The 25398-nt window shown below is 46.9% G+C and overlaps 1 protein-coding gene across 5 annotated transcripts in view; it reads left to right on the top strand.

Moving 5' to 3' along the window:
* Positions 1-21042: 21042 nt before the first annotated feature.
* Positions 21043-25398, top strand: part of PCSK6 (proprotein convertase subtilisin/kexin type 6) — a 118051-nt gene continuing 113695 nt past the window's right edge. For 3 of the 5 annotated variants that reach the window (XR_003852537.1, XM_029575944.1, XM_029575946.1), the window contains exon 1: positions 21043-21361. Coding sequence is in view for 3 of the 5 variants with exons in the window: in XM_029575944.1 (XP_029431804.1) it covers positions 21179-21361 (183 nt within the window). In the remaining 2 variants the exon portion in view is untranslated. The remainder of the gene's footprint in view (positions 21362-25398) is intronic. The other 2 variants (XR_003852536.1, XM_029575943.1) reach the window with 2 other exon arrangements.

Here is a 25398-nt window from a genome sequence, read left to right as displayed (position 1 = left end):
AAACAAAGCCCTTCGTATATGCAGAGACCAGATTCAGCACAGGGAGCAGCAGTGCAAGATTCACACACACATACACACACCCACACACACACACACCCACATTGACACCCACATCCACACACACACATACACACCCACACCCACACTCACACACACCCACATACACCCCCACACACATACACATACACACACCCACACACACACACACTCACACACACACACACCCACACCGACACACACATACACACCCACACCCACACACACCCACACACACATATACATACACACACACACCCACCCACACACATACACACACCCACACCCACACTGACACCCACATCCACACACACACACACACCCACACCCACACATACACACCCACACATACACTCCCACACACACATACACACCCACACACACCCACACCCACATACACCCACACACACACACACATACACACACTCACATACACACACACACACACTCTCTCTCTCTCTCGGTTTTGTATCATTGCTATAGTTTAGACGCAAGTTTTCCCTGGTGGTTTTGCCATCCAATGATATAAGGCCAAGAGTTCCCATCAAGATAAGTGGTGGCTAACTTTCATACAATAGCTTTAATTTTGGTCACTTTTTCCAGCTTGGGGATTTATACACCGGTCGAAGACCATTGTGCTGTTGTTTTAAGCCACTAAATATGCAATTTGTTAATCGTTAAAGAGAGATTTTTTGAATAGAACAAAAACTTGGACTCATAATGATTTTTATCCACACAAAGAAAATACAAAAAGTTCTGGTATATGATTATACTAAAGGCATGTGAGCCGCAATCACTGGCTATGCCCTACTTGTTAGGATATCAGTAAAAGTCTGATTGATTGTTTTATTTTTATTATTCTTTTTTTCTGTTTTGTTTACTGAATTCCCCAACAGCTTTGTACCCCTGTTTCACTGCAGAAGGAGACAAGCACCCAGAAAACATCGCCGTGCTCTGGATCCAGCTCAGTGAAACACTGGAGGGAGACCTGTGTCCAAGCAGAGAGCACTGTACCCCTAGATTTTGGAAGCTTATGCGAACTAATTAGGGACTGCCCTGCATCCATTGTTTCTCAAGCCCTGGCTGGTCCGTGGAGCAGCAGCGGTCCCTGGCAGCATTTTTGCTGGCACGCAGAGTGGTAGTCATTGCAAGAGCCACACAGGTCCTGGTTCTCACCCTGTCACCTGCACATTCTCTACCTCCCCAAACCTAAGACAAAGCTCCAGATTTTCAGGAGAGGTTGATCCAGTCTTGGTTTTACCCCATTGCATGCTGGGACTTATTCTGATTGCCCTATCGCACTCTGCTGCTGCTTCCAGGTGCGGGGGCCGACTGCCGGCACTTTCCGGCTCTTCTTTACCGCTGGCATTGATCGGGCCAGCAGACTGAACATGAACTTCGGGCTCAGCTGAGCCCCAGATTGCCCCCACCACAGCACTGTAAATCAACAAAAGAAATCTCCAATGGGTGCGGGAAGCACCGGGACCCTTAAAGGGGCAGCATCTGCCCCCGTGGCCCCAGGGTAAGTATTTTTAGCCCCTGGAATGAGGAGACGGATGTTTTTTTCTCTCCCTACTCTGGGTGCAAGAAGTAACGGATCCTTTGTCATAATTCTTGTAATTAAACAATAGGGGGTGGCTGAGCTGCCTGAGGGAGAGTCCTGAAAGGCGGGGGCAGGGGGAACCATGGCCAGGACCCCCCCATGCATTTCGGCCACAGGAGGAATCTCCCCGCCCCCAATCTTCTGGGGCGTCCCTAAACTCTCCCAGCCAGCTGGCCCATGGCATCAGAAAGGCTGAGAAGCAGTACTTTAGCAGCTGGACGAGGTAGTAAGGGTTTCCTGCTTAAAGCCCTCATGCAAGGCCAGCTTTCTCCATCCAGCCTGGGCCTTGCCTAGGCAGCTCACATTCGGCTGATCTTTAGCATTCAATCTACACTTGCACAGCCTTCTGCTAGTAAAGCTGCTCAGTTTCGCTCATGGCTCTCGGCGTCAGAACAAGATGCTATCGTCGGAGCTCCTGGGTTCATGCCTTGTAGGGCTGCCAGCTGTCTGGGCTTTGAGCACCAGGCCAATGCATTATCTCGCCTTGACTTCCGATTCTCTGTTTCTCAGGGAGATCGGAGCCCCAGTGCATGCAGATTGCGGGAGAGCTGGCCTGGCCTGTCTGTGCAACATGCAACCTCTGGGGCAGCTTATCTGCTAAGATCCAGGACTTCCCCAGCAGCTGCCCCTGTCCTGCCAGGAGCCCAGCTCTTCATGCCCAAGGCATCTTCTGAGCCGAGGCTTCCGGTTGGGCCCACTGGTGCCAGACGATGACGACAGATCCTCTCCAGCGATTGGGCTGGAACCTTTCATCCGTTTCAGGACCCTAGGATTCTGAGAGAGCTGGGCTTCGACATTCTGACATGCAGCAAGGCCATGCCCAGCTCAGCAACAGGAGGAAAAGAAACAGAAATGCCAAGAATACAAAGAGAGAGGTGTAAGAAGGAGACCATAACCTAAATATCCGCTCTCCCGCGGACTTTACTGCATCGGCCCGATGGTGTGAAAAGTCAGCAAATAACATCAATGCAGAAAAAGGGGGGGGGTTACTGGTGATCGGTTTCTGGCTGCTCGTATGAAGTTGTTCCATTTAATATGGAAATGTCAACGTGCCAAGCAAACCTCCTGATGCAGGAAAAAAGCATTTGATAGGATCAAAGAGTCCTATTGAGATTTTGCCCCCAGTAGATTTGGCTTCAGTGATGTATTTAGAAACTGGATTAAACTTTTGCGTGCACGTGATCTCCCCTTAGAAAGAACGGACAGAGCTGTCTGCTTGCAACTCAAATGTTTGTTCACCTAACGACTCCTTGAGGTGCTCCCCCCATTTTAACAAAGTTCGTTTTCCTGAAGTCTAGGACCCTCGCCTTAGAATGAACCTTCATCTCCTGCGCTCTAACACTGAGCCGCACCATCCGACGCAGAAAGACTGTCCCCATTGGTAAGCGCTCGGTCCGGCATCAGCCCCTCCTGCGTAGGTTCTGTTACCAGTGAACGGAACCGCTCATCCTGCAGATAATCCCCGATCTCCCTGCTTCTAGATTCACCGCAGCCAAGAAGTCCCAATCACCATCCGACAGGCTGAAATCCCCCAGCAATAGCCCTCCGCCTCCATTGCAATTTTGAGAAAATATCCTTTTTTAAGTCTCAGTCCATTTCTTCTTTCTGTATAGGATGTTCCATTCCCTCTTTCTAGATTAGCACACAGTGCCTCCTCCTTACCCAGTAAGCCCTGCAGTTCTGTTGCTTTAATATTATTTTTATATGTAGTGCCACTGCTCCCTTTCTTCCTAGCCTGTCCTCCCTAAATAGCGTGTAGCCTGCTACAACCATATCCCAGCTGTGGCTTCCTGCGTACCACGTCTCCGTGAGCTGCTACATCCAGGCTCCGTGCCATCCTGGCAACCAAACTCCCCCTTCCCATCCGCTGCTGGGTCTGTGCCCTCACGAGGGACTGAAGCCCCACCACGAACATTTCAAGCCTTCGTCCCTGCTGGAAGGGATTTTTTTTTTTCCATTGCTCGGTTAACTGGTGGCTTTCCTCGATGGTAGGTGAAGGCAAGTTACGATCAGGTATGGTAAGTGCTGCCCTGTTCCCAGTGGGCTTGCAGTCTCTGTGTCTGTTAGTAAGCGAGGCACTGGAGAGTGAGGTGACTTTGCTTTGAACCCTGGCTTCCCTGGTGCTCCGTGATGAAGGTTTGCCTACGGATGCTTAATACCCTTGCACTGACCCTGGATTAAGCCACAGATTTCACTTCCCCCTTTTGTGGTTATTACATGGATCAATGGATAAGTGACATTTACAAACGACATGCAGGGACCTGGTTATTCTGGCGGCTTTTTACGAGGCTGGCCAATGAACCCCTAAAACTGGGCTTAAGGTGTGGCTAGAACATTTGTTTACTGCTGTCAGGGAACTATAACATCTTTTAGGATCCTTGCCCGCTTGTAACAGAGACTATAAAAACCTCTCTTGCTTTCTTTAATAGGATTCTTCTGCTGCCTTTATTGTTTCCTGATGATCTGCTTTCCTCGTGTTATGGGTTTATTTCATTTCATTTTTTTTTTCCCGTTTCTTCAAGAACTGAACAACTTCTTTCTTTTCCACCCGGCAGTTTCATTCTGCCCCTTTGGGCTTGTAGGTCGGTCAAAAGCTCATTTGCACTCTGACAATGTGAGATTCATCAGCTTGCTGTTACCTCATTTTTTCATATTTACTGTACACTTTTGGGTTTCTAACAGCGTGCATTTCATGTAGAATATGTCTCAGATATACACTCTTTCTTTTTGGAAGTACTAAATGAAACATTGAAACAAACAATGTTACATTTGTTAAAAGTAAAAATGGAGAGGGAAACACAGACTGCCCAGAAAAGGGCAGTACCGAGTGGCTTGTGAGAGGCCTTATCGAGTGGCCAGAGGAAGGCAGCATGGAGAGGACTGCCAAGGGGTCAATGGAAGATGCCACAGAGGCCATGGAGTCCCCAGAAAGAGGGGATACATAGAAACCAAATGGAGACGCTGTCAAGGAGAGCTCAGTCGGAGAAGCAGCTGAGATCCTAGAAGAAGGGACCAGAGGGAGAGCCCTGAGAAAGGGACAGTGGCAACCCCAGCAAGAGAGGCTTCAGAGGAGCCAATGCATGGCACTGACAAGGAGTCAGTGAGAGCCATGGTGGAGTCACCAGAGATCGCAGAAGGCACAAGTCACCACAGAGATGAGTGAAAAGTACTCACTGCAAGTCCCACATCCAGTCCAAGGAGTTCCGCTAGAGTGGAAGTGGAACTGGGAGCTACAGATCCTCCAGCAGCCCCATGGCCTCTCCTGCTGCTGCCGCCCCCCCAAGGTGTGCCGCCCCATGCAAACGCACGGTATGCACACCTGGTTGTGCCAGGCCTATATACTCTCATACATACATCCTCCCTCTCTCTCACAGACACGTTGTGTGTGTGTGTGTATGCATGCCTGTGAGAGCCTATAGGTAACACATAAGCTCTCACAGGCACATACACATTCACACAGGCCCTCACGCAGTCACACAGACACATGCAGAGAGGCTCTCAGGCACACGCACACACACACATATACAGGCTCTCACACAGACACACACACATAGGCTCTCACATAGTCACACAGACACATGCAGAGAGGCTCTCATGCGCACGCACACACACACGTATACAGGCTCTCACACAGACACACACACATAGGCTCTCACATGGTCACACAGACACATGCAGAGAGGCTCTCATGCGCACGCACACACACACGTATACAGGCTCTCACACAGACACACACACATAGGCTCTCACATGGTCACACAGACACATGCAGAGAGGCTCTCATGCGCACACACACACACACACATGTATACAGGCTCTCACACAGACACACACACATAGGCTCTCACATAGTCACACAGACACATGCAGAGAGGCTCTCATGCGCACGCACACACACACACGTATACAGGCTCTCACACAGACACACACACATAGGCTCTCACATAGTCACACAGACACATGCAGAGAGGCTCTCATGCGCACGCACACACACACGTATACAAGCTCTCACACAGACACACACACATAGGCTCTCACATAGTCACACAGACACATGCAGAGAGGCTCTCATGCACACGCACACACACACGTATACAGGCTCTCACACAGACACACACACATAGGCTCTCACATGGTCACACAGACACATGCAGAGAGGCTCTCATGCGCACACACACACACGTATACAGGCTCTCACACAGACACACACATAGGCTCTCACACAGACACACACACATAGGCTCTCACACAGACACACACATACCTACACAGGCAGTCACACAGACACAAACGCACATAAACACTCACACACGGCCTCTTCTTCTCTTCAGGTCATGGTGGGATGAGCACCACCACAGCTCCTGCTTGCCTCCTCTTCACTTCGGGCCATGGTTGGCCTTTCTGTACTGGGGTGGGAGGGGCGGGAGCAGTTGTGTGTGGGCCCGTAGGTTAAAGGGACATTACCTGTGACCTCTCCTGTTTTTGGCCACCAGAGGGCTGGGCTGCGGCCTCTCCTGCTGCTGCTGCCCCCACCCAAGGGATGCGCCCAGTGCAAATGCACAGAATGCACACTGGGCCTGAGTTTGGCTTCCCATCCAGGTCACCAGCCTTTTCTAGACTCTGAATTTGTGCAGGATCGGAGCACAAGGTGACATAGCAGCTAGGGACAAACCAAGGGTGTCTTGGGCTCTGCAGGGTACCCTGGTCATGGGCCCCTCTCTTCCAATTACCCTTTACCCTTAATCCCACCCTCTGTGGGCCTTTTCTCTATGCTTGGGCCATGGGCAGCTCTCTTATCCACCCTCCTCCTCAGACCATTGCTGCAGGCACTTGGTTTGTGCACGGGCAGGAATGCAAAGGAGACGGAAGGGGTAACCCAGAGCCATCCCGATTCCTACAGGCTTTCATAGAAGCCCTGCCTCCACACTGCAGCAGGACTAAGTTATTTTCATTTGGCCTCGCCCTGTTTTCACTTTAATTCTCTGGCATTTCCTTTTCTTCCGATGCTCTCAAAGTGACTTCTGTTTGCCCTTAGCTGTTTGGCTTATGTTTGATCAAGAACCACACACAGTGTTCACATCAGGGCCGGGCAGGTGGCTCGGGGCAGTGCCGTGTACGGCCATGCGGGGAGGGGCTGGGGATGCTGCAGGGGTAGTACTCAAAGCCCCTAGGGGAGAGGGCGTCCTGGCTTTGTACAATAGCAACACCCAGTGCCTGAATCAGGAGCTCTGAGCTCTGATGCATGACCCCTAGGTGGGGGATGGGCTACGTGAGTTGGGGAGGGGGGACAGGAAAAGTATCTTGGCAGCCTCAGGGTGCCAGAGCTGACGACCGGCTGGTTCCGACTGAGCTGGAAACCCAAAAGAGCTGGGCCAAAAAATCTTAAACAAGGTTCACATCATATATCTGTGATTTGGGGAAAATAACCTATAAAGGAAGTTCCTTGGAGAAGTCTCCCAGCGAGCCCCAGAGGCTGCACCAAGTCCCAACCAAAGCAGCTTGAACTCTTTGTAAATGCTTTTCAGCCCCTTAAAGGTACTGTTTGCCAGGAAAAGGGCCAAGTTCAGATAGAAATCCTGCTGTAACACCAGAACTTTCCTGCAAAGGAAGCTCTAGAAGTCAAAGGGAAGAAACATATGACTCTCAAAATAATTTCCTTTTCTTTACAGTCTGGGGATCTTCTAATGCTGATTTCCAAAAAATATAAGACTAGTTACAATTCAAATTGGAATTTCTGGATTTTCTTTTCCCCTCCTGAACTTACAGAGGGTAAATTTCAAACGGTTACTGAGGGGAAATCAGTGCTTGCCTGCTGACAGGGCCTGTCTGTGTGTAAAGGTAAGTGCATAGGGACATTTATCCACAGTGGGGCCAATGCAATATCATGCGCGCAAAAAACGTGCGCTGAAAGGGACGTGCAATGCATAAATTGTGCCTCCCTAGCGCGTCCATGGCATTGAGCACCCAGGAGAAGTGGCTGTGCGCAGGGTAAGGGAAATGGACACTCGTAAATGGAGCTTCCCTTTTCCTGACTTGCTGTCAGGATTTTGTTTTTATGTTGCAGCTTTCTGTGGTTCCTCCTGCCTTTTGTGGATAGGTGGTGATGTCCTTTCGTGGATTGCAAACTGGCTAAAAGACAGGAAACAGAGAGTAGGATTAAATGGGCAATTTTCTCAGTGGAAGGGAGTGGACAGTGGAGTGCCTCAGGGATCTGTATTGGGACCCTTACTGTTCAATATATTTATAAATGATCTGGAAAGAAATACGACGAGTGAGATAATCAAATTTGCAGATGACACAAAATTGTTCAGAGTAGTTAAATCACAAGCAGATTGTGATAAATTGCAGGAAGACCTTGTGAGACTGGAAAATTGGGCATCCAAATGGCAGATGAAATTTAATGTGGACAAGTGCAAGGTGATGCATATAGGGAAAAATAACCCATGCTATAATTACACAATGTTGGGTTCCATATTAGGTGCTACAACCCAAGAAAGAGATCTAGGCGTCATAGTGGATAACACATTGAAATCATCGGCTCAGTGTGCTGCAGCAGTCAAAAAAGCAAACAGAATGTTGGGAATTATTAGGAAGGGAATGGTGAATAAAACGGAAAATGTCATAATGCCTCTGTATCGCTCCATGGTGAGACCGCACCTTGAATACTGTGTACAATTCTGGTCGCCGCATCTCAAAAAAGATATAATTGCGATGGAGAAGGTACAGAGAAGGGTTACCAAAATGATAAGGGGAATGGAACAACTCCCCTATGAGGAAAGACTAAAGAGGTTAGGACTTTTCAGCTTGGAGAAGAGACGACTGAGGGGGGATATGATAGAGGTGTTTAAAATCATGAGAGGTCTAGAATGGGTAGATGTGAATCGGATATTTACTCTTTCGGATAATAGAAAGACTAGGGGGCACTCCATGAAGTTAGCATGGGGCACATTTAAAACTAATCGGAGAAAGTTCTTTTTCACTCAACGCACAATTAAACTCTGGAATTTGTTGCCAGAGGATGTGGTTAGTGCAGTTAATATAGCTGTGTTTAAAAAGGATTGGATAAGTTCTTGGAGAAGTCCATTACCTGCTATTAAGTTCACTTAGAGAATAGCCACTGCCATTAGCAATGGTTACATGGAATAGACTTAGTTTTTGGGTACTTGCCAGGTTCTTATGGCCTGGATTGGTCACTGTTGGAAACAGGATGCTGGGCTTGATGGACCCTGGGTCTGACCCAGTGTGGCATGTTCTTATGTTCTTATGTACTGCAATGATATTCAGTAGGAGGAGCCGCAGAAAAGCTGGATTATTTTGGTTTTCTGAGCATGGCTTGGGAGTCTCAAAACTTACCACCAGCTCTGGCCTGGCATTCATTTTTAAGGGTTAAAATGTGCACGTCCGGCACACATTATTTTTTTTTTTTACATCGAGAGTATTAGCTAATAGCCTCATCAACATGACATTTGCATGCGCCGGTATGGACGCGCTAATCCCGATATGGCGTCCAATCACATGTTTAGCAGCTCGCGCCCGATACTGAATGGACCCCAATGAGAGGAGGCGTTCCCAGGCATGGGATGAAGACTTTGCACTTAGTTGCACACCTTTGCATTTTAAAAGAAATGCGAATATATTCCCGTGAAAGCTCCAGCCGCACAGATCAGCAGGTGTTGATGTGGGATCATTTTCAAAGGGAAAATCGGTGTGTGCTCTGCCTCCGACATGTGCTGTAAAGCACAGACGTAACTGACTGAATCTAAGCGGGCAGCTACAAACGTTTTCCCAACGTGGAACTGAAGCCTGGAGACGCTCTACAAGAGCAGCGCCCCCTTCCTTGCCGGAATGAACGCTGAAATGCACCTAGGAAAGTCTTCCCTTTTCCGTAGGATATAACTTATTAGCCCAGGGCAAGCCCAAAGCGATGGGGAAACAAGTGCAAAGTCAGAGATCAACCAGAGGCTGGGACATCGCAGTGCGTTGGACACTGGGCCTTGTGGTTCTTATCTTCTGTAATATTCCTGTTTACAGAGGAAAACATTGAAGCTGAGGCTTAACTAAAGTACAGTTGGGACCTCCAATGCATAAAAATATCTTCAGGAGACATCAAATATCGAGAATAAGAGCCATCATCCTCATGTTGTGAAGTAACAGCTGAGTGCCTAAGGGCTGGAGTATCATGTCATTTAATAATAATAATAATAATACAGGGTGGCCCATGGAAAGGTAGCCCACCTGCAATACCAGTGCCACGCAGCCAGGCTACTTGTCCATGGGCCACCCTATACTTAAGTCCTGGCTAGGACAGGATGGGCAGACTGGATGGACTCTAACTGGATGTTTCTAACCATTAACTACACAGTTAGATGTGAGGCATTTGGACTCATAGTCAAAGTTACTTTACTCTGCTATCGCCAGTTACTGATAGGCCTTCTCGCACGCATGGTGTAACCTATTCATTCCTTGCACCATCATCATCATGAACTGAATCAGGAGGGGGTGAGCCAAGCTGCAGTCAAAACTCAGCTTTTTTTCCTCAAAACCTAACCTTTTTATTTTTGGTTGGACTGGCAGCTTTCTTTGGGCTTCCAGCTGTACTGGAATCTGTCCTGTCCAGGCTATGGTGCACCAGAAGCCTTCAATCGCACCTACCTGATTTTTTTTCCCTCCATTTTATTGCTTCTCCTTGTCATGCAGTTCAGATCTCCAGTTGATGTCTACGGGCTGAGATGCAAGGATTCCTGGCATCAAAGTGCTCATCATCTGGTCTGCAGTTGTCATTGTTGCATAATTTATTCATTCATTGACATGTTTTGTGTTATCCCATAAATCCATATCATTTGATCAGTGCTGCTTCCAAAAAATACAATCATAAAACAATCACAAACACAACATAAAACATGGTAAAATAACAAGCATTAAAACCATACTCTTAAAGCAGCTAGGCATGGTGTTAATCATTTCTAAGTGGAATATTAAGTGATTGCAGTAGCTTTAAAGCTCTAGCATTTAGGATCTTGCCATTGCTGGAGCACTGCTGTCATGGAGTGGAGAGCCTTTAGCAGTGCAGGCAATAAACCTTCAGTGAAGAATGTTTTAGGGTCCATGTGGCAGACATCTGCCAGTGCCAAAGGAGGAGATACGAGTGCAATTGCACTGAAGTTAAAAATATTCTTATTGACAGTGCTCAGTAGGTCATGTCAGGACTAGATACCGAGTTCTGAGCATCCTGATGTGTGCACTTGTTTTACAGTTCTTGAAAACCTACATGAGAATTATGTATGCGGGTATTGTAACCTGCCATGAATCTTGGAGCCCCTGAGATATAGATATAAACTTAGATTGTAAGCACGTCGGGGTTAGGGAACTATTCAAAGTGCCTGAATGTAGTCCACTTTGAGGTGCCAAAAAAGCAGAATATAAAAATAAATAAATAAAAATCAATCAATAACATAAATTGGCATTATCATCATTTATTTATGACACACTTTTCCCACCAAAAGAGTTCAAAGCAAGTTGCAATTAGTTAAATAGTAATCAGCTACAATGCATCAGATCAGGGGTAAGAAAAGCGAAGATAACAATCTTGTTTGCGTTTATGCTCAAAGTCCCACAAGAGGACAGGGTATTCTTGCACTGTGCCAGACAGAGTGGATTTGAGTTCAGCATGCTACGTGCCAGCTGGCATGTCCCCGCTGAATCTTACAGAGAACACTGCTGGAACACCCACTTTCCCCACCAGAGAATTTCTATTGAGTAATACATCATCAAAGCTTTTCACTTTGACAATATATTACACCAATACATCAACAGGAGGGCAATACTCTGATGATGTGTTGGTGTAATACATCATCAGAGCAACAGCTCACTCTTGTGATATATTAGGGCAATCCATCACCACGGGAGGACCCTGTGTCTTGGGATGTAATATTTACAAGATGGCCCCTTGCAGGAACTTTCTCAGGGAAGAGAGAAAGAAGCAGCCCCAGCTGAATTCCTCGTTTGGCACTGTGACCAAATTACAGGAAACATGCAGCACTGTTGAGATCACAGTAGGGATGGTCTCTAGCAGAACCATTCTTCAGGGCATGACTGCTGGTCTTAACCATAATCCTTTGCCACACTACTGCCAGTCTGCACTCTGGGCTTCACAAACCGAGTAGCTCTGGCCGCAGTCAACGCACAAGCAGCAGACAGACAGTCTCAAATGCTAGGTTTTTGTTTTAGGCTTGCAAATATTCTCTCTCTGTTAGGCTGCTGCTTTGTGAAAGCTGCAACAATGGAGAAAGTGATGGGTTTCTAAGTTTTTCATTCATTATCCTGGCCCGGTGACAGCTAACTTAAAGCTTTTTAATAGTTGGCTTTAAACAGTGCAGAGTTCTAATGGCTGTGTTAGTCCAGAACAGTACTAGAAATGTTCAGGCTGATTTATTAAACCTTTTTCCCTTAGGCACAAATTGGGAAAAAAAAAATGCCTTAGTAAACCAGGCTCTTAATAAGTTGTGAAACTTTTATGCCAGGCAAGCTCAAAGTTTTCTTACAGATATTGGCGGACCAAAATGTGGCATTGCCCTACTTCTCCACTGTCTGCAGGCCTTCTGACTCCTCCACACAGGGGCGGTTCTATAATGAGGCAGGGTGAGGCGGCAGCTTTAGGCGGCAGAATTTTGAGGCGGCAAAAAACGCCCCTCTCAGAATGCCGCTGTGGTGTCTGCCTCGCACTGCCTGCCCCTACTGCGGCTGCTGACCCAAGCTGGCGGCGGAGGAAGAGAGGAGTGATGCTGTGAGCCGCAGTGGCTGAAGAGAGGAGGATCGCTGCGACGGGCCACTGCTGGAGGCCAGGCTGGCGGCGGCTGAAGGAGGGAGGGACGGGGAGGGGGGCAGGGTGAGTGGGGCGCTATCTCATCCCTTGCCTCAGGTGGCAGATTGCCTTGATCCGCCCCTGCCTCCACAACGTTACTCATAAAGGTATGAAACAGAACCAATCCCTGAGGCACTCCACTGATTACCTTTCTTTGCTTAGTGTGAATTCCATTTCTCTCTACCCACTGTCATCTGACACTCAAACAATTTCGGATCCAGTCCAGCACCTTGAGGCCCACTCCCAGGCCACTCAGTTTATTAATTCACTTACTATGCACGGCAATACAGTATCAAAAGCTTTGCTGAAATCCAAGTAAACCACATGCAGTGCACATTTTTAATCTCATTCTCTAGTCATCCAATTGAAAAAATCAATCAGAATAATTTGATACAGTCTGCCTCTGGCAAAACCATGTACCTCGAATCCTGCAACCCACTGGATCGAAGATAATTCACGATACTTTCCTTCAGCAGAATCTTCATTAAGTTTATCACCACCAAGGTATGCCTAACTGGCCTGTAGTTTCCAACCTTCTCTTCTTATTTAGAGGGACATCCCGGGCCATCTTCGTCTATGTATGTGTAGTGGTAGAGGGTTCCAAGGTGAGCTTTACAGACGTTTGACTTTATTGCATGCAATTAACCCAGCAACCTGAGAAATGCACAAATTGATTTGTCATTGCATGCCTGCTGTCATTGATGTGATGATCAACATATTAGGTGGCTGTTGGAAATCTTTCCTTGATCAGATTACAGCAGGTCTGAAACCCTGCTGGATTCTACAAATGAGGCTGCAGTTAATGAAAGAAAACAAACGTGCTCAGCTTTGCACTTAGACCTACTTATGTTATAGGAAAAGTGGATATCCTGAAGCATCGAATTGCTCATACTGCACCTACTGGAATAGTATAAAGATCAATGCATGCTTTCTTTTTCTATCTCTGCTTATTTTAATTGAACTGTTATTAATGTTGTGTAAAACACGTGGGCAAGCGTAGTACAATCTTCTATCACGCACATCTAGAGATTTATTAACATCAGTGCGATTGAGCAAGACAACCAAGATGGTCTCTTCAAGTACATTCACTGCTCTGGGACTGTTCCCTTTCCTTGCACGCCTGCTGAAGACTCGGAGTGCAGCTCTGGCACGTCCTCTACCCACTCACCAGCCGATAACTGGAACAGATAGCTTTCATTTACGCTTTTCAGTAGTATTAAGCAACTTTACCTTTATAGCCAATCACCGCAGTAAAAACTTTCTACAGATCCTTTCTTCCCTTTTGAGTACATTTTCAAAGGGATTACGTGCAGAAAATGAGCCAACCATATATGCGTAAATAGCTCATATGTGCATATATGGTATTTTATACATATCTTTAATGCATGCCTATTTTCTGTTCTGTGCACATGTTTACCTGTGCAAAAAAATAGGTGGCAGAGGGATGACCCAGGGTGCGGTTAAAAGCTGTGCTATATTATAAGAGATTCATGTGAATACATCAGGCAACTTATTTGCGCTGTTTTACACCTGCTCATTAACTAGTGCAAATGATATCAGTCTCATCTGTTCCTGCTATTGTTGGGTGGGAGGTCTGGGTGACCTGGAGATGTTGTAAAATAGGTAGAACCCGTCTGTGCTTTCCTCACATTGCAGCTATTCACACATACTTCAATATACACGGTACGTCGGGGGGGGGGGGGGCAGGTATACGCGATTGTATAACCTGTGCAGGCAGATTATAAAATCTCTGTACGACCCTTCGTGCTCTCTGATAGCAGATGAGGCCGTCAGACCCAGCTAACGCGCCCAGCTTCCTTCCTGGCACATGGCCATGGACTCCAGTTCATCTCTGTACAACTAGGGCTCGTCCGTGCTTATCCCAGGCATTCATTTCTTTTCCTTGGTTCCTGTTTATGTCTCCACCTGGGAAACTTTCATGTATCCATCACCTTTTCCATTCCTGGATGTTACTCCCGAGTCTTTCCTCTGAACAACGTTCGTTTCTTCTGCTTTAGACGTATTTGTCTGTCTGTATCGTAGCCCTCCTGTCTCTTCTGTCCTCTAGAATATTTTATTTGCTATTTATAAACCACTAATACCTACCGATTTAGGTCCCTTGGCTTTTGGGGTAGACCGGGTACCTTTTTCTGGCCCACCTGTAGTCTGACTATATCCTTTTAGAGGTGTCGAGGTGAGGTTTTACCAAGGTCCCGTATCACCTCCTCTGTCTTCCATGGAAGGTTCCTGGGATTAGTGCCCTCCATCCTACAGAAAGGAGGCTGTAAGCAGATATGCACATGAACAAAATGTGTGCATACTGACACACCTACGCATGCACTTTGGGGGCTGTGATGCAAGGTAATTTATGCATAGCCTAGATTGTTATGATTTGCCATGTTTTTTATAACCTTTAAAATTGGTGTCCTGATGCTCCTCTCTGCGTTCCTATTATTTCTCCCTTTCCTTCCTCTCTCCCACCCCGTCTCTTCCCCCTTTTCTAGCCTGTCCCGCTCTCCCCTCCCACGTTCTTTGCAATAATTCCTTTTCCTTCAGTTCTTTGTAAACTGGCGTGATGTGTTCCACGAACGTCGGTAAATAAAAGTTCATAAATAAATAAATAAATACATAAACTGTAAAAAGCAGGCATGACCTTAGGCCACCTGTTTGTGCGGGAACGTGCTGCGGTAAGCAGACTGTTGAAAATTACAGTCTTTGTCCTCACTAGTACGATTAGAAGAGCTAGTAACCCCCAAAATGTTCTCTGCTGCCAAGCTCTTGAAATATCAGCATTTTCCAGCACTCACGAGACCTCATTCACCTCTTTATCCTTGCTCCTGCTATCTGGGCTGGCGGGGGCTAGAAGGGTTAAAGAGACTTCCAGAGCAGCTAGCAGTGGCTTCTACATACAAACTTATTACAGAAACATTTCTTTTCATTACTTATGTACCGCAAAATCAGGACCAAGCTTCTGCCCAATTCAGGGTCCGACAATCTGAAAACTATAATCCAACATAAATATATTTTATGCATTGAATAAATGTAAGGTGTGCACTGCACGTGCAGTTCATGCACGGAGGCAGGGGTTTACAAAGCTGGCTTATGAAAATGTTTACTTGTGCCCGTACTTCCAAGCACCGCCTGAGAAAGCAGTCAGATTCGATTTCCACGGCATGCGTGCACGTTTGATGATGAATGTGCAAACCTCCAAACCTACCCTGGAAGGTCCTCAAACGCCCTCTTTCCACGTCCATAGCAGAGGCAGTGGGTGCGTGCTTCCTCGCTTCTGAAAATGCGCTTACGGTGCCCAGAGGCTACTTGTGTGTGTTTGTGCCAATCCTAAATGCATAGGTCTGTGAAACTTACTCCCAAAATGTACCTGTGGAAGATCTCTCCTGAATCTTACCGCTAGGTGTCGCCCTTAAGCAGTGACCCTCAGGGGCTGTGAACGCTCCCTCCGCAGCATACTGGGAGCAGAAGACCTGGCTCAGGGGTTGAACCAGGGACCCTGAGCCACTGAGCCGGCCTGGGTGAGATGCTTTAAATGCACTAACTTCAGACACTTGCCACCAGCTCTTGGACTGCACAGACATTAATGCTCAGCAGTCCAATTAAGTTAACTGGAATTTAAAATCCTTAAGTTATATATAATTCAAAGGGTTTTCATCTCAAGAGAGAACAGCAAAACAACAGATTGAGTCAAAAATATCTGTGTACGTAATAAAATTTTAAACGAGCAGTCAATTTTAAAGAGTACTTAATGGTGCCCAACTCCAAGAACAAAATGGATTTCTAATTTTTGGTCAGTGGAGCAGAGGGAGTGAGCGGCTGTTTATCTGCAGCCACTGCATGGACAGTGCAGCTCAGCGGAGCTCCAGGAACAGGGCTACAAGCAGGCAAAAATGTTCTGAACACGGTAAAGATCCACATTTCATGCCCGACCAGTGCACCAGTTTCAAAATGCAATAGTTTGTGTTAAAGGGACTCTAAATCAAAATCAGTACATCCCAGCGTTTTAATCCCCTCTCCTTTGAAAGGGTAGTTCTCAAGGGCATTTAAGCCATGCAAAATGGCCTGACTGGAATTTACCTTCCACGAATGTGGCTGACACCAGCAGATATCAACAAGTGAGGACTGGAGATGAGGGCTCTCAAGTTCCTTAGCTCAGGTATACCCCATGGATCCTTTCTCTCGCTGGTATTATTTAATATCTACCTTTGCCCTGTAAGAGAGAGAAAGTTGTATGGAACTTCGCTTTCTAATTATTGTATTTCCTGAAGCCTTGGAAAACTATAGTCCTAACTCTTGATTGTCCTTTCTCATCTTTGCTTTAATGTCTGGGATGTTTGTTCTTTGGATTTGTAAGATGCATATTTTCACATTGCCTGCAATCCACCAACAGCAAGTATTTGGGATTGGCAGGCTATAAATCAATGACACAAATTAACTAAATAAATAGTGCATGGGATTTTAGTGTGGGAGGAAACAGTGCATGTGCTTTTTTGATTTTCAAAGCTATGCCTGCTATTTTGCCCCCTCTACCTCCTGCACAAGTACCAGTTGCAAAATGCACCAACATTTCTAACAGCTGCGCCTTGCTAATTTTCCAAGGAAACAGCACAGGAAGTTTCCCTTTAAAATCTGCAGAAAAGTATTCACACTAAAGTCTCCCATGTAGTTTGCTACTACCTAGGCCTTTGGAAATTCCCCCTAGGATTTTTCAATATTTATTTGCAAATATTTTCGCAAGTTAAGTTATGCGGATCCCTCCTGCTCCTTTCGGCTTCCAGCTCACTTGGAGCTGGGTGAGGCTGGGCAATGCTACCATGAACCTTCATTTTAGCTGTCTGAGGATTTTTCCCTCTAGTTTATAACCCTCCCAGTTATTACTGCGTCATTCCTGGGCCAGGTTACAGAGCTGCCCTGTGTGAATAATTACACTGCTGCGCCCATTCATGGTCTCTTTTCCAGGCCTGTCAAAAAAAAAAAAAAGCCCGTTCCCTCCATCAATCTATGCTTAAAAGAGTGACACCCGCATCTCTCACCCACAGAACCCATGGTCAAGGGAAGGGTATTAAGTACCCTAGGCAAATCTTACAGCCTTGAACATAGGCCTCCCTCACTACCACACCCTCTGCAGAAACACACAATTCAATTATGCATTTATTACAGATTTCAAAAGAAAAAGAACATTCAAAAGTACAGTCTTCTGAAGCAAAAATGTCACTGACAACATGCATATTATATTTACATGCACTGCTGTGGTGCCAACCAGAAAACTCTGCAAAAAAAGACACTTGGAGCTCCTATGGAATTAGACTTTTTGTAATGTGTGTTGGGTGTGAGCTTGGCCCTCAGAAAGCCATGAATAAACAGAATTACCATTACAATATAGTAAACCTCCCATCCAAAATAACCCTAACTGCCAGCACTCAAATAATAACAACCTTATCTATGAAAAGGCAACACTGCACACATTACATCAGGTCCTAGAACACCAATACACCTCCTATTAGGAAAACAAAACAAATCAAAATGTTATAGATCCTTATACAGAAACTACACACCAGCAAAATATCTTAGCTCAGTCACATATGCAGAACACAGATAGGGCGATCTGGGTAACTATAGACCAGTGAGCCTGAGTTTTCCCTGAGTTTTCCTGAGTGAGTCTGAGTTTTCCCCACGAAGCGTCCGAACCGAGTTTTCCCATGAAGCGCCCGAACCGAAACCCGACCCGAGCCAGAAAAACGAAGCTCATCTCTAGCCACTAGGTGTCAGCATTGCACAATGACTGGGTCTTCCTCCCCACGGGAGCTGGGAGCACTGCCTCTGCAGCAACCCCAGCCCCTGCCAGCCCGGTGAGTGAAAGACCTGAGTCAGAGACTGAACCTAGGTCCTTCGTGGGGCAGTGTGCAGCGCCGTGACCCTGGACCTACCCAACACATTTATTATAAGTGCTAGAAAAGACCCCAAGAGTGGGGGGATGTGAGTGAGGTCGGTGCTCCTACCTGATGGAAGCAGTCAAAGTTTTGCTAAAATATTTATAAACTAAAAAAATAAATAAATCTTGTAGGAAAGAGATTAAAACAGAATGAAGTACTCAGAATACAGAACAGGGTAGATTCCTTTAGAACATTGGGTTATTTCAGCAAATGATGAAAAAATGGAAATGAAATAGTTGTAAGAATAAGGAGCAGCAGACCCTAGCACAGTGAGGACAATCCTCAAAGCCATTTACCCCAGTAAATTGGCCCATCTGTCGTCCTCATAAGGGTAGCAAGTGTGTGCGGGATTCACAACACATGTACTGAACCACATACACAAGGGGCGAGTAAAGCATGCACACAGAGTGGCATCTTCATTAGTACACACGACTTCTATCCAGTGCTTACCCATAATAGCTACCCAGACGAGCACAAACACCGTGGAGCCGATGCAATAAAGTGCTCCCAGCCTAATGCACAGGTTTACATGTGGTTGGATGCGCTAGACTAGCACCCAATGCAATAAGGAGATTAGAGTGTCCAAAATGTGCACCTTAACAAATGCATGGCCGATAGCACCCATAACAAATGCATGGCCGATAGCACCCATAACAAATGCATGGCCGATAGCACCCATAACATGTATATTCCATGTAGATGAGGCTATTTTATTACCCCTCCCCCGATGCAGAAAATCACTGGGTGCCTAACCCACACTTTTTAATGTGACAAATTTAACTTCAGCCCTGGAGGTGGAATAAAGTCAATCCACAAGTGAAGGGCTCATGAGAAATGTAAAAGTACGGTCCTCCGTGGTTCCTCCTATTGTTGTGACACTTACATTTACTGCTTGCGGTGTTGGAAAAAATTCTTCTGGATGCACAATCTAGACACCCATAGCAAGGGGCGCTTAGCTACGAGCGTCTTCAGCAACTCAGCAAAATCACCCAGAAGAAGCGGGATATAAACGGACGCTCGTACTGAGCGCCCGTTGCAATTGTGGGCGCCTGATGCATTTGAGCACTAAGGACTCACCATTCTCTCCTAGCGCGTCCTTTTTTACGCAGCCCCTCATTTAAATACTGCATCGGGCGCCTAGGGGACATTAGGCTGCGTTTCCAACGCATGTCTTATTGCATTGGCTCCCGTGCGCTATTTCCAATTAGGGATGCGCTTACTTGCCATTAGTGCTCACTGACGGGCCGATACAGTAAGGAGCGGTAGGGAGAGCTGCGTTAGTGCCGGGCGCACCCGCGGTTGCCGCACGCACAGTCCGGCTCACCTACCGCTCGATATTGTATTTAAATAGCTTGCAAATGCAAGCTGCGTCCAAGAAGCGTCTGTGATGCGTTAGGCCCGCGCAACCCATTTTACTGTATAGGCGCTTACAGGGTAACCGCGGCCGCACTTTACTGTATTGACCTGTAACTGCGAAAGGAGGTTCCCTACCCCATACCTTCACTACATCAGACTCCCAAATGAGGCACAGTGTGTGCAAATCAAGTGAACAGGAGAAATGAATAAACTCTTTGAGTGCACAACAGGCAGACTTTGAGCAAAAATAGTACAATGCAATACATTGTAGACGTGCAGTTTTTAATGAGCATGAAAGGGAATCCGAGGAGGAAGGCGGCAGAGGAAAGCAGAAGAGCAGCGGGAGAATAGTGGGTGCCCTGGGAAAAGACCCAGCTCCGAGGCTTGGTACTTGCCTTTCCACACTATCCTCTCAACATCCAGAACAGGTACAGGCGGAGTTGTGATTACAAACAAGTGCATGGCCCAGAATGCAGGAACTGTAACAAATAAATCCGTACAGGCGGAGGGCGTGCTACCCTCTGCAATACTTGCCAGTAGACGAGGGGAGAAACACAGAAGCTATAACCATGGCTTAAGAGGTAAGGGCACAGAGTGAATCTGTGCAGGACAATGCACGGAACTCTCCCCCAAGTGCTCCAACTCTGCAAGCAGGAGAAAAAAATCTCAGTGTCTTCATTCATTTAGTACAGCTCAGAAATTGTGTAGAATAATGGAAAGGTCCAAGTACCAAGAAGACTGCAGCACATTGCAAAACGCGGCTGGCACGAAATAGAAGTGGGGCAGTCCTGCAAGCTACAGAAAGGAGCAAGAATCCGAGGACCAACTGCTGCAAACTTTGGCAGAGTACAGCTAGGGGCTTTCGTTTACTTATTTTTTCCAGGGATTTAAACAGTGTTTATCACCACAAAAGCATAAAAGGGATAAATCAATGGAAAAAATGACTCGTTTTCTTGCAGATAAATATTTTTGTTCTTGTAATAAAGACTGACAAACTTCTGAGAAAAAATAAAATAAAAACTGAAAACAAAGGTCCCCCTGTGTGTGTGTGTATTCAATATTACATGAAACGATCATGCCGAGCCCCCCCACCGCCCCGCAACCGGAGCCGAGCTCGTACTGTAAGGAGGGAGCCGCATGCGGAGGCGTCTCCTCCTCCCTCTCGCCCGGCGCGAGGTGGAGCGCCAGCGCCGCGCGCCCATTGGCGGCCTCCTCGCGCCACCCAGCGAGCGCGTGCTGCACGAGCCTGCGGCTCGCCCTTTCCCCGGCGAGTTGTGGCGGCGCGCGCGCTCGCGCGTGCGGCGGCGGGAGGGGAGGGCGCGTGCAGCCCGGGCTGGGCTCGTGGCCGCAGAGCCCGCTGTGAAGGCTGCAGCCAGCATGTCCGCCCCGGGAAGCGCGTGTCCTCCGCCCCCGCTGCTGCTCCTGCTCCTCAGCCTGCCCGCCGGCCTCCCCCTGCCCCGCCGCGCCCTCTACACCAACCACTGGGCCCTCAAAGTTACCGGCGGAGCGCAGGAGGCGGCCCGGCTGGCCTCCAGCTACGGCTACCTGAATCTGGGACAGGTAAGCGCTCAGGTGCCGGGGAAGGTGCCTCTCGGTTGGGCGTTTATTTTTGCCCAAGTTTGCTGGGGAGATTACGAACTAGAACTTTTCCGGAAGAGACAGGGGCGCCCCGGGCGGGCGCTGCCGGACCTTTCCTTGCAGGATTACTCGCGACTCTGCTGGGGGGGGGGGAGTTGCTCTTCTCGCTAGAGTACGGGCCGGTTCCGATGCACCGGACGAGTCTTTAATTCTAGCACTACCGGAACCGCAAAAGCAACCCTGAGACGCCACTAAATTCCAGCGACTGAGTGCGATTTAAAACTACAAAAAAACCCCAACAAAAATCCCCAGGAATCTCCAAAGGAGCATCCCGTGCCCTCTCTCCCGTGCACGGTTGGGCATCGCTGCCCCGCCGGGATGACATTTTCTAGCTGTCAGCGCAGGGGGGGTCTGGCGCGCGTTGCACATGGGGCGTTAAGCGCATCGCAGCCCCTCCGGTTCGCCACTCGTTTTATGCCCGAGGGGGTGCAGTCGGGGCAGTAAGGAAATTGTATCCGGACCTGTGGGGCTTGGGCCGGGCTCGCTGTGGGCAGCGTGAGACGTGCATGGGATTATGCAGAAAGAAGTGATTAGTTAGAGACATCATTACCGAAAATACCGGGAGCGGGCACCGAGCGCGCTGCAAGCCAAGGCGAATCAATATTCAATCTTAGTGACTGCAGCGATCTGCGTTTATAAATCCTAAACTGCTCATTATATTTTTTTGTTAAATGAAAGCGTTAGTGTGCGCTAAACTTTGAAAGCGCCGGCTCTGCCCGCAGAATTAAGAGACCCTGCTTTTCTTTCTTGGAGCCAGGGACGGTGGGATGAACTCTTCCTTAATCCTGTTCATAATTTTATTGCTGTAGTTAAGGCGATCTCAGATGTATATGGAAGTAGCGTGCTCAGGCTCTTATTCATCTGGTTAAAGTTTTTGGTGCTTGGCAGTTTTGTTATTTACTGGGAAGCTATAGAAAACAGTCCGGACAGCGTGCCCTGAGCTGTAAATCACAGGGAGAAAAGGAGAGATGGAAAATAGTAATTGAGGAGCTGCGGGAGAAGAAACGCGTACCAAACGCCCATCAAAATTAGGAATGAGCACCATAGAGTTAAGAAAGGAGCAAAGCCTTGCTTTTGGTTTGTATAGATGAAGGAGAAAGTAGATCTATGATGTATGATGCTACATAGCATGCACCGGTGTCGGAGACTTGCTCACTCTCATGTGTGGGGTTTGTTTGTTTTTTTTAGTCTACTTTCCTATAAATTGACCATAGAAGATCATTTTGTCTGTCTGTCCCACTTTAATGATTTTGAAACATCCAATTTCACTCAAATTTGTGCCTGGTGAACCCCGGGGCAGGATTTTCCATTAGGTATAGTATCTAGGTGTGCCTTGAATTAAAAGTGGGTTGGTAAACTTATTTAAATTATAAGCCCAAATTAAATGGGAATCCACATGCTTTGACATGTCTGGGTGATCCTCTGGCAGGGGAGAACGTTTTGAAGATTTGTGTGTAGTGAGTGGTGCATGAGACCGACCCTGGTGACTTCCTAGCTCACCCTTTTCATCTGCCCTCAGCATTTAGAACCCCTTTTGTATTTTTATTTCCCATTTAAAAAAAAAAACAGGTTAGTGGAGTTCATTAGAAATCTCTGGAGATCAGAGTACATTGTGATGTCACTGAGCATTTTTAAAGCTGCTCTGCCATTGGTTAGTACTTGTGGTCTCCAGCTGATTCCATTGCTTGTCTGGTTTCATAGAGGGGGGGAAAATAGCAATTTCTGGCACAGTCTCCTGACTGTGGTCCTCTCTGTAGTTTCTATTAGTTACCATGCGCTCCTCTTCCTCCTTCCTCCCTCCTCCCATAGCAGTGCAGCTCCCTAGATGGTCCTCTTCCTTCTTTTCTGTCTCTTGGCTTAATTTGCATTCTCCCATCTTGTCCCTGCCCTCTTCCCCTGGAAGGGTCTAGCAGGGCAGTGCGTCTTAAGCCAGTGGTATTCATTTTAGGGACAGGAGATCATGGGGGTTAATTACATTAAAGGTTGCTTCCATGTCTTCTCAATTTTAAGCTCCTATAGTAATTCGGAACATTAGTGTTGTCCTTAGCCACTGTGATGCTGCTTAATCCCAATGAGTCACCAAGCTGCATGATTTTAATGTTAACAATAATGCTTGATTGCTCTGTTGTGGAAAGTATTGCAGTCACTTAATGTGTTTTATTACAGTGATTCTAAAATGACCTTCAAGGCCATTAAACATGAACTGGAGCAGACTGACTGAAGTTACTGTAGACACTAAGCCTGTAGTTAAAAATCGATAACAGTGCAGAAGCAGGTCTTTGGTTTCTGGGCTTACAGCTCCATTGGGTTCCTGTAGCACCGAAATGTCATTGTCGCTTGATCTTGGATGCCTTTGGGTGGGTGGGAGATTGGAAAGGCCTGTTAGATGCAGAATTAAAGAAATCACACTGTGCACTTTCCTTGCTGGTGGAGTCCCATCAGTGCAAAAGTTCAGCTGATAATAAAAACTGCTTGGATCACTTGCTGTCTGAAGCATCACTCTTGGTCGGGAGAACTCCTCTCATAGCTGGTGTTCTGCACCACCTGCAGGGAAGCTGCCAGCATAAAAGCTATCCATAATCCTTGGGAAGCCTGTAGGGTCTGAAGGCCTCCCCATCACTTTTTAATGCAGTTTGCAAATCCCTCAGTGATTCAGACACCCAAGGGGAGGTAGTGAACGTGTAAACTTATTATCTGTGTAAGGAAAGTGTCTGATGGAGGAGGAGACCGCCTCATCTGCAGTATGCTATGGAGAGGCTGCTGCTCCGGGGAATATTTTAAGAGAGGCTTTACCTTGGATATATCAGAGGCAACATTTGAGAGAGATGAGTGCCTCAGAATAGCGCATGAAAGAGTGTTGTTTTTTTTTCTGATACAAACTGGTAATTCCAGAGTCGAGGTAGCAACATCAAATCTAGCAGTGCACAACACAATTGCCGAGGGGTCTGTGCAAAAGAAAGTTATCCTGCTGAGTGTTCGCTAGTGTCTCTGGTAAAGCTTGTGATGTGCTTTCACCAGAGCTACAATCTCATTTCTCACCCATCTGAAATTGTCCAGAGATTTTAGTTCTGCAAGGGGAAGCAGCGCTCTCGCACTGCTGAACTTGGTTTCACTGCAAGCTTGGTGACAGGGAGATTCTCGCCTGTGGAGTCCAACCTAATGTTTGCAGTTGCTTGAGAACAGGTCATTGCCGCCGAAGCTCTGACATAACTTGCATGAACTCTGTTCCCAAGGTGGTTGAGTGAGAGAGGACAAAAATGGAGCTCAGTAGGAGGAAAGGGGGCCAGGGGTTACCAGCTGGGTGCCACAGGTTTCAGTTTTCTCTCCAGTTCTGTTTAACATTTTTGTAAAAAAAAAAAAATTAAAAGGGAAATTAATATCAAAAAAGGTTTCATAATGGATGTAGCCACAATGTGGGGTTTTTTGTTTTTTTTAAAAATCTTTATTTTAAGGCACAAAAATATGCATTCTACAGCCAATTAACAATGGCGTGATCAGTACAGGCAAAATCGAATGGAAGGTAGCACATGAGCAGAAAAGGAAAAGTGAGACATAAAATAATGAAGGAACTCTACATCCTCATAATCAAAAGGATACTGTAAGCGTCTCCATGTTCAAGACTTCCCCAGCCACAATGGATGAGGGAACCTTATGTCATTGCAGTTGATGGTGTCCCGTAGTAGAAATTGAAGACTCCAGTGATTGTTCTTCATGAATATATTCTATGCCAGATTGGATCCTCCAATCACCACTACTGCATTGCTGTTGTAGGCATCTTTTTCTTCTTTCTTGTTCAGATGCTATTTTCACCCTTTCTTTGAGGGTGCGCTCTGCTTCAGGGGAATCATCAAAAATGCATTTTGGGATCTGCCCTAGATGATGATATGAAGCGGTGCATGTGAGGAACCCCCTAGTGACCAATCGGTTTATAATACTAGGACGTATAATGTGCTGAGCCA

Source organism: Rhinatrema bivittatum, chromosome 13 (genome assembly GCF_901001135.1).
Source record: "Rhinatrema bivittatum chromosome 13, aRhiBiv1.1, whole genome shotgun sequence".
NCBI classification, from domain to species: Eukaryota; Metazoa; Chordata; class Amphibia; order Gymnophiona; family Rhinatrematidae; genus Rhinatrema; species Rhinatrema bivittatum.
The sequence above is the reverse complement of the archived record's forward strand: the minus strand, read 5'-3'. Positions and strand labels throughout refer to the sequence as shown.